At 44.4% G+C, this 10,122-nt stretch overlaps 1 protein-coding gene across 1 annotated transcript; it reads left to right on the top strand.

Moving 5' to 3' along the window:
• Positions 1 to 2,465: 2,465 nt before the first annotated feature.
• On the top strand, positions 2,466 to 8,463 carry RAN (RAN, member RAS oncogene family). Its single transcript, XM_065851616.2, has 7 exons — positions 2,466 to 2,603; positions 3,442 to 3,484; positions 4,829 to 4,913; positions 5,005 to 5,130; positions 6,160 to 6,347; positions 6,886 to 7,056; positions 7,166 to 8,463. Exons 2-7 carry the CDS (start codon positions 3,449 to 3,451, stop codon positions 7,208 to 7,210), a joined length of 651 nt encoding a protein of 216 aa, XP_065707688.1. The 5' UTR covers positions 2,466 to 2,603; positions 3,442 to 3,448; the 3' UTR covers positions 7,211 to 8,463.
• Positions 8,464 to 10,122: the final 1,659 nt, after the last annotated feature.

The following is a 10,122-nucleotide window of genomic DNA, read 5'->3' as shown; positions in this document are numbered from 1 at the left end:
TTTCAGTGCTGGATGGGAATTTAAACATCCTGAATTAGCAATATAAGGTGCTTTAATTACCGTAAATTGCTGATTTTTTGTTCTCTGAAAAAAAAAAAAAAATACATCTGCCCTTCATCATAAATGCTGATTTTGCAAGGGTGTAGTCTCCATATGAAACCTGCAGTCAGCTATGTTTTACTTGGTGAAAAAAATGAATAAAGCTTGTCTTTTGAATACATATTTTGATTGAGCTTAGTCACTATAATGGTCCATTTTACCCATTCTTGCTGAAAGTGACTAATTTCCTCTTCAGACCCTTTAGTGTAATTTCCTGTGTCTCCTGAACCCCAGCGCACAGCCCTGCGTCCCACCCCACCTATGTCCAGGGACATTTCCACAGTCACTGCTTTCACTGGCAAGTACAGTTATGTTCCTTTTCATTGCTTGCCTGGATATATTGTTGCCTTCTTTTACAGCTTACAAAATTAATTTGCTTCCTATTAAAACAATGGTTACATTCAGATATTCTCTTTAGCTCTGTGACTGTTTCTTGTACCATCTCCAGACACTCAAGCTGCCTTTTCCTATTTGCATTTCTCTACTTCAGCGAGTTGCTCAGTTTGTTCACAGTTGACCTGAGTCAAGATATAGGAAATGTAAAAATCTTTTAAAAGTAATTATTCTGCTGACTGCCTACTGATATCCTTTGAACTCTAATCTTTTAGATAGTGATCTAACACAGCTGATGAGTCCTTGAAAGTGTTTTGTTGCCTTTGCTGAATGGGGTTATCAGAAGCAAATGTTTTGTGGATCCATTGAACTGAACACTTTCTTATAGACGACGAAAAAACAGAGGATAAAAACAAGAATCCATGTAGGAATTTATCTCCATAACAATAAAATACATATTTACTCAAATGCTATGATGGAGGAGTTTTTCATTAGAAATCGATTTAGTTATTCCACATTAATGTATCAGTATTACCTTTTTTTGCAGGAAAAAAGTAGTTCACTAATAAATCTGTAACAATATTGATACATTTCTAAAGTATTGTAAAGTGTTCTATCCACAGTTATATTCTTAAAAACTTCCAAACCCCATTACCATGGCTTTATGGGCGCCTATTTATAAACACGTGCCTGTTTGTCAAGAAGAGAGGAGGAATGCACAAGGGTTTTACAAAGATACCATTGTACTGAGGAAAATTAGAGTTACATATTCTGAAAAAATATCCTTCCTGACACCTAGAGGTGATCAGCAAAAATGCTAAAGAACCCCACAAACCCAACTCATCCAAAAAAAGGAAAGCAAGTTCAATAAGCCAGTGATTTTTCCAGCAACCTTATGCAACATTTGGGTTTGTGTTACACTAACAAATAAGCAAAAGTTGCTGCAGAGTGCAGCCACTTTTGCAAAACTTTCTGTGTTGCCTCTAGGTCTGCAGAAAATGAACAAGAAATAAACTATGTTTGCATATATACCCTGCCATGAAATATTTTCTAGGTTTATCCAATCCATAATTAAAAAACCGAGACATTTGTTCTAAATTGTGGGGTGCACCAACAAACTTTATGCAGACCACTTGGAAACTGTTGGAGTATACCGGAGTGAAAAACAATCTGAGCCCTTAAGAATCAGTGTGAACCCTCAAAGGTGATATTTATAGACCTATGCAAAACACGTTCTTTGAAAGTTTGTGAACGACTCTGTCCCACTGAAGCTTGGACTTGAGAGCTCAGAGAACTATTCTAAACCAAGTGTTTACAAAGCAACTTTTATTTTTAGTAGTGCATGCTGGTGAATGCAGACCAACTTGTATAAAGAACTGAAAACAAGAGTCATAAGGAAAGCTCTCCTGAACACAGCCGTCTTCACCTAACAGCTGTTCAATTAAATTGTCCTGCTGCTTTTAAAGCCTTCATTAAGCCATGCTGGAGGCAGTTTAATAGCTTGTTTTACCCTTTGTCTCAGACACCACCTGACTGGTCCATCCCGCACTAAATCACTTCCTGATGCGACTCCGGTGGCGCGCACCCGCTCTCCCGGCTGTGGCGGGAGGATCGCTTGAGTCTGCGGGTTGGAGACCGCAGTGCGGCTGTTCGCGTTTGGTGCGGTGTGAATCCCCGCAGGGCTGGGAGCACCGCTGTGTAACTGAGGCTGGGAGAGACTCCAGGGCTGGATGGAGACTGTGACCCCAAGGGGTACCGCAGGCCTCAGCGGGCCGGAGGCACCGCTGTGTAACTGGATAGCGAGGAGCAGGAAGGACACTATGAATCCCGGTGAGGGAACACAGCGCGCCAGAACCTGTTGCGGCCGGCAACGCTCCCTACGCGCCTTCCCACCCACGCCACAGAGGAACCGCTCCCTTTACCGAACGGGGTTCTATCTCTCCAGGCCGCCGCTTCCCGCGGAGGGCAGGACCGCGCCGCCCGGCCCCGGACACCCACCCGCGCTGCGGCGGAGCCCGGACCGCTCTCCCGCCCGGCCTGCCCACGTGACGGCCGGCCCCGCCCCTCCCCGCGGCCGCGCGGCGTCGCTGTCCGGGTATTTGAACCGCGCTTCCGCCATCTTCCCAGCGCCCAGTCAGCGAGCGGAGCGCCGCGGAGGAGCCTCGGGAAAGGTGACGGGGTCGGGGTAGTCTCCTCTTTCTTGCGGGAGCGGGTGGAGGGGAAGCGTGGCCACTTTAAAAAGCGCGAGCGGTGAGGATGGCGGCTGCCGTTGGCCGCCGCCTTGGAGCGGGGTGGGAGATGGGCCGGGCTGCGGCGAGGCTGGGCCTGGGCGAGCTGTGATGCCGGACCTGTGCGCCGTCTTTTCTGCCTTCAGCCCTCGCGGTGGGAGAGGTAGAAGGATAGGAGCTGCGCTCTGCTCTGTCCCGGATAAAAGGGCGGGCGGAGCTGAGGAGAAGCGGAGCGGAGGAGAGAGAAGCGGAGCGGGGCCTCCAACGGCCCGCGGGGGGAGGGGAGGAGGCGCGCGCGCTGCTCAGTCATGGTGGCTCACGGCGGGGGGGGCTGGGGAGCGGCCGAGGCCCGGCCAGGGGAACACTCCGCCCGGGACCCCCGGAGGACTCGCTCCAGGCTCTCCCGGTTAGGAGGTGGATACTCGTGAGGGACGGGACGCTGGTTTTGGGCGGGCTGGGGTGGGGCGCTTTCTGCAGAAAGAGCCTGCAGCCTGCCTTTCCCGTGTGCCCTTCGGAGGCCGCGGCTCGGTGTGTCCCTTTGCAGGCCCGAAAGCCAGAGGGGCAGCGGCGGCCGCGTTGCCGTTACGGGGTCCGGGGGTGGGCGGGGAGGGAGCGCCGCCATTAGCGCGCGCGCTCCCGCCGCGTGTAGGAGACGTGGAGGCGCTTCCGGCCCCGTGGATGGGCCCGGGGCCACGCGCCCCCTAACGGGCGGGGGGGCGGCCTGGGCCTGGAGCGGCGCTCCCGCTGCGGGCTCATCTCACATGCTGCCATTTCCCCGCAGACCCAGCATGGCCGCCCAAGGAGAGCCACAAGTGCAGTTTAAGGTAAGGAGCGCTTTGTGTTCGGTTATTTCTACCCCTCCCACCCCCGTTCGTTTCTTTTCCTTCAGTAGGAAAAGTGGCAGGAGTGACTCTGGAGTGCCAATGTGGATGGTAGGTTTCAAGTGCTGGTGTATCCTTAATGGTGCAGTTACTTCTATTGTAGTATTATGTACAACTTGTACAAAAAGATCCTGTTGAACTGTATCAGTCTGACGCTGTTTGTAGTTTAGTGTAAGAAATTTTGGTCGTGCTTTGCCTACAGAATGATTTTTAAATTTCAGAAGTGATTTTCACAGCAACAAGCAAAAGTGCTCAGTGGGTTTTCTGTTGTGTATTAATTTTCTAGGGAAGAAAAAATGTTTCAGAGCAGAATTTCTGTTATTTTGCATTTTTTTATCTTAACAGCCAGAAATCCTTAAGGCTGCTCCATGAAAGGTCATGAAATATTACTTGTGTTTCTTACGATACTTGGCTAGATTATTCCAGTTATTAGTATTGCAGTTGTTTGGGTTTTTGTTGGGTTTTTGCTTGCACGTAATTGTAAGTGGGTTTCTCCAGTTTGGGTGCTTAAATGAGTGCTTCTCTAAATATGGGCACAGTTGGGTTCAAAACCCTAAATACTGGTAATTCAGTCACTTGTAATTAAGTAGAACCGTATTCGCAGTACATTGTAGTTTTCAGGAATGAGATGAGCCTGGCTGGAGTTATAACATGGTACACTTAACAAATCAGGTCCCAGTGCAGTGAGTCACTTCATGGGGAATTCAGTCTTTTGTTCAGACCACCTTGTAGGACTAAGGTCTTTGTAGTAATAAATAGTATTTACACTAAAATTACTAATAATGTCTGTGGTTGGTCAATATGGGGTTAATTTCTACGCTGCCAGGACATCCGGGTATTCTGTACCATATCCGGTCTCCCTTTTGGGCTCTTTCCGGTCCAGGGCAGGTGGAGCAGCAGCTCTGCTCCTGTGGGACCACGTGGTTTCTTTTCCTTCTGGTATTTGGGGTGCAAGTGGCGATGTAGGGCAAGGGAGGGGGGAGCAGCCATGGGGGGAAGGTACCTACCATGCAGCACTGTGTGCTGATCGTCTTTGTAGGTTCCTTTGCCATTGCTGTTGCTGCTTGTTCATTTTTCTGTGTTTTCTCGTTGCTTCCCCATTACATTTTTTATCCCAACCCATGAGTTTTTGCCTTTATTGTTTACTTGTTTAATTCTCCATCCCTCTGGGGGCAGGGTAGGGGTGAGTGAGCAGCACATGGTTTCAGCTGCAGGCTGGGTGGACCTGGGCTGAAGTATGACATGTCTCCAGAACATTCTGACGTGTTTGCCTTTATCTGTCAACAGCTTGTCCTCGTTGGTGATGGTGGCACTGGTAAAACAACATTTGTAAAACGTCATTTGACTGGTGAATTTGAAAAGAAGTATGTAGGTATGTCTGAAAAAATATTTGAGAACTAGTGTTACAACTAGAACTGCAATTCATGACTTACTAATTGCACTGCTTGTTCTTATTACTATAGCAACGCTGGGTGTTGAAGTTCATCCTCTGGTGTTCCATACTAACAGAGGCCCTATTAAATTTAACGTATGGGACACAGCTGGCCAAGAAAAATTTGGTGGCCTGCGAGATGGCTACTACATCCAAGGTAAGATGTGTTATATGTGGGAATGTTTTGTACCTCTTACAGTTGAATCGTTTGGGTTGGCTGCTCTGAAAGCTCAGTGTGGCTTACATTGATGAGATGATTTCTAGGTCTTCAAACTCTTCATGTAGATAATTTTGTTTGCTAGACAACTTGTGCTGATGTAGGAATAGTCTGAAATTTTCAGTATGCTCTTGCAGGGTTTGCTATTAATGAAAAGTAATGATGCAGCTTAAATGACAAGATATTGCTGATGAAATTCAGTGGTTAAGAAGTGAAACAATGTGCTTCAATTGGTACAAATTGGTATGTGTATTAATATACCGTGCTTAGGCAAGGGCTTGGAACACGCAAACTAAGATTTTTAGATACAATGATGAATTCATGCATCTCCATGCTAGAATCTAGTTAGTTGTCTTGCTAAAGAAGTTCTCATAGCATCCCTTCTGCTTGGCCAGGCTCTATTCTGTGTGTACTTCAGTCACCTGCATATCTTTAACACTTTGCCGGTGATTATTAGAGTTTGACATAATTGCTTTTGCTTTAGAAGTATCAGGACTGAGCCAAGCCCCAGTGTTCTTTGAAAAACTGTTCTCGACAAAGGCATCCTGAGATGTGGACTACAAGCTCCCAGCCTACCTGAAAGCATCACTAGGATGTCTGAGATTAGTGAAATAGGTGTTAAGTAATTTCTGTCAAATATTTATGTTTATCAAGGTTGACTTTTGTAATTGTATATTTTCATACAATGCAGCACTGTTTACTGAGTGGGATAGTTGGATTGGTAAAACTAGCTGCATTTTAAGATTGGGCACTAAATATGTGAGACAATGTGGTCATGGGCTGAGTTCTGTGGACTTGTGCGTTGAACTTGTTAATGGAACATGGCATCTCAGAACTGTGAAGCTGAGAGGGAAAAGCTGATTCAGATGCTTAACCCTAATCTGGGATTTCTGTGGGTGCCTCTTTTCTCTCCTACCTTTAAACAAGTGCTTATTCTCCTAATGTAACTTCTGACTTCTTTTCTTGCAGCTCAGTGTGCCATTATAATGTTTGATGTAACATCAAGAGTCACTTACAAGAATGTACCTAATTGGCACAGAGATCTGGTACGAGTATGTGAAAACATCCCTATAGTGTTGTGTGGCAACAAAGTGGATATTAAGGACAGAAAAGTCAAGGCAAAATCCATTGTCTTCCACAGGAAGAAGAATCTGCAGGTGTGTTGACGTGAGTTTGTAGGAATGGGATTTGTTGAGTCTGACTACAGTTGAGTTCTATGCAGTAATCCGGTATTCTGCCTCTGTAGTTTCAGGCTGTAGTATTTCAGTATGGGAAGGGGGGCGAGTGATGATCTTAAAGATGATCATCACTGTCTTGAGCAGAAGCTATGATAAGCTCCTGAAGAGCTTGTGTGCATTTGGCTTTCGCTGCTCAGAATCTTAACAGATGATGCAGGAGCGAGACTGAAGTAGATCAGGTCGCAGGAAAAAGATGTACCATTGCCTCCTGAAAGTTCCGTCTTTGATCAGACTGGATACCTTATTTTTCAGTAACCAACTTCTGCCTATTTGCCTGAAACTGTGTTTATAGACACTTATATCATAACTGTTTTTGAGAGCATAAATGGAAGTCATGTGGTCAAAAAGAATACTAAGGTAGAAGCACAGCTGATTATGTGCATGTCAGTCTTGGTGTGCCCTAGATAGCAGTTAGAGGTGTCTTTCTAAATAATGTGTACTATGTACTTTTTTGCAGTATTATGACATTTCAGCTAAGAGTAACTACAACTTTGAGAAGCCTTTCCTCTGGCTTGCTAGAAAGCTAATTGGAGATCCTAACTTGGAATTTGTTGCCATGCCTGCTCTTGCACCACCTGAAGTTGTTATGGACCCAGCACTGGCAGCACAGTATGAGCAAGACTTACAGGTAAGTGAAAAAGGGCACGTGGGTGAAATAATGGCCTGATAACTACTGTTTAGACTCCTGGGGCAAATAACTGAAGAACAGTTGTTAAAGTGTAGCTTCTCTGTTCCAGATTGCTCAGACTACTGCACTGCCAGATGAAGATGATGACCTGTGAGGGATGAAGCTGGAGCCCAGCGTCAGAAGTCTAGTTTTATAGGCAACTGTCCTGTGATGTCAGTGGTGCAGCGTGTTTGCCACTTTATTATCTAGCTGAACAGAACATGTGCTTAATCTTTGGGATGCTGAAAGAGATGAATGGGCTTCGGAGTGAATGTGGCAGTTTAAAAAATAAAAAAAACACAAAACAAAATGAAAACCTAAAACACTTCATATTTTGGACCTGCATATTTAGCTGTTTTTTGGACTACAATTACTTCCCCTTTTGAGTTTCAAATATAAGACTGCTGCAGTCACATCAGAGTGTGAAGTGGTAAATCTTGTTTCTGTCATTCCCATTCTTTTTTGTTTAGGTAATAAAGTTGTATTTCAAGTATCTCTAAGCAAGTGAACTTTCATGCATTGTTAGGAAAACTCTTCCAAGTGTCCTCTGTTCTTCTGTTGAGGCTAATAACTTGGTTGTCTCCTGCATTTCTCATTCTCTATTCTCCTTTTGCCTCCTGCTTCTGATGTTGTGCTCCTCTTGCTAAGAGCTAGCAGTTAACCTTCCCTTGTTTTCCTGAAGCGTAGAACTAAGGCACCTGAGGAAAGCTGAGCTAACTGCCAGATAAAACTAAAGCAGTGAATGCTTGACTGGTAAGTGTGACTGGATTGACATTCCCATCCAAACGGGAATATTTGTGGTCTGCAGGGAGTCTTGGGAGGCAAGTGTGTAGTTCAACTTGTGTATGCTACCATTAGATACAGTTTCCTCAGCTCTTTTATTATATTCTACAATATGCCTTCACAGAGCTCTCTATTTTCAGTAGCCAGAAACAAATGGTCTCTAGATCTGTAAGGTGACTTAAAAGCTGTATCTTTGCATGAAACATCGTTCAGTAGAGCTAGATTGAATAAAATAAGCATCTTAAAATCCACTAGAAAACAGCTGTATTTTGAGCTAAAGAGCTCTTGCCTACAAAACAGTATATTAACTGAAACCACATCTATATGAATATCTAGACTTTACTGTAACTGCACCAAGTTCTTAATTTGAAACTCTAGCTTATTACAGCACAAATGGTGGAAAATGTCAACTTTTAACACTATCTTGTAGAGATGAATCTTGGTTAATATTAGTACTGCTAGTAAACAAAACTAAGTTTGAGATACCATTTTTCAGTAGTGTTTGAGTACATGGGGCCTGGAACTCTTCAGTTTTTGTATTTTTGGTTTCTTAATAAAGTGGAGCATTTCATTTATTCCTTTTAACTTGGATGTTTGTGTATATAACTATGTCAATATTTAACTATTCAGCCATTCTGGTACGTGGTAGCAAGAAGTGCAGACAATGATCACTGGTTCTGCAATGCTGTTGGAAAGGAGTGATGTTTAAGTTAGTGCAAGTTGCAGTTCTGTGGGTTTTGGTGTGGTTGGTTTATTTGTATATTTTTTTTTTTAGCTAGTCAATGAGAAGTTGAGTTGTCACTTATGACCTGAAAATCAAAACTAAGGAACGTCATACACTTGGTTTGTAAAAAACCCAACTTTTGCCTTAACAGTCCACTGAAGCTTCTTGCATCATCTTGCTTTAACTTCACATTGTAGGTTCTTGCCTGTAGTGTTTACTAATTTACCTGTGCCTATCTTGGTTAATACCGCTAGCTTAACCATCTGCTGCTGCATTACTAGGTGTGGTAGCCTTTTTGTCTTCAAGCTGTCTCACTTCTGGAAAGGCACTACCTAAAAATAGCAAATTGATCAGGAAACTCTGGTGTTTCTGCAGTATGGATTTGCCTTCAGAAGAAACAGCAGCACTAAAGTTACGGTGTTTCGTTGCGTGTCCTCTTTAGGATTTGCTTACTTACTGCACACAGGTACTGAGCTTCGTGTGAATAATTCCCAAATGGCTGCAGAGATTTATGAAAAACAGTAGCTGTTTAAAGTAGTAAAACTGCTCAGAGCTTTACTTTATAATCTTTGGTGTCACTTCCAAGGCAATAACTCCCCTGTGAAGTAGGCAGCTATACTAGTCCCACTCTAATCTGGACTTGAAATGTTTTGGGAGTGAATTAGGTTCACTTGGTGCAGCATTATACTGTCACTTTTAGTCCCTGTTAATTGTTGATTATAAATAATTCAGGTAGCCTTTAATATGTGTGTGCAGATTCCTCAGTTGATGTTCCTCAACTATAACACTTCAAAGAAATTTTTCACTAGTTTGTTTCAGGCAAAATAAAATTTTACCTGTTAAATAATGAGGAAAATAAAACTTGCCCTCTAAGAGCCTCTGTGCTTAACAGTCACACCAGTCTGTTAGAGCTCTGAACTGGTGAGGCTGGAAACCCCTCCTGCAGTACCTGCTTTGTTTTAAACTTGGGTGCTGTGTGGTTAGTTCTGCCTTGGCTTTCCTAAAGCAGAGGTCCATGGTTTGATTGAATCCTGACCGGGACTGGTGGTGCTGGTCCCTGTCTCACCTGAGCTTTGGCAGCTGTTGACTGGGCCCTGCTGTACCGGGATTGACTGCAATGTCTTGCAAGTGACTCAAACGCTCAACCTGCTGCTGTGATCAGTTTGTTTCCATATTGGTGCATTAATTTATGGGTTGGTTTTGTGTCTGTATGTTGATTTCTGTACTCAGCTGAAAAGTTTCCCATGATATTTTTCCTAGCACAAGCTGCTCTTTGAGCATCCCATGGAGGAGTTCTCACTTACAGGTGTCCTGTAACACTTTAGAACATCTCTGCAAGTGGCCAAAATTGGGAAACATTTTTGGCTGGGGTTTTGTACTCGGAGAACACAGATGTCTGTGCTGTGCTCAGCCTGTGGCTTCTTTGAACACTTGGGCCACAGCCCTGCTGAGCCTCCCTTGCCCTCGGGCTGGTTTGTAGGTGTCCTTGTGGTGCAAGCTGCTGCCTTTCCAGCAAGGAG

Source organism: Patagioenas fasciata, chromosome 17 (genome assembly GCF_037038585.1).
Source record: "Patagioenas fasciata isolate bPatFas1 chromosome 17, bPatFas1.hap1, whole genome shotgun sequence".
Lineage (NCBI taxonomy): Eukaryota > Metazoa > Chordata > Aves > Columbiformes > Columbidae > Patagioenas > Patagioenas fasciata.
The sequence above is the reverse complement of the archived record's forward strand: the minus strand, read 5'-3'. Positions and strand labels throughout refer to the sequence as shown.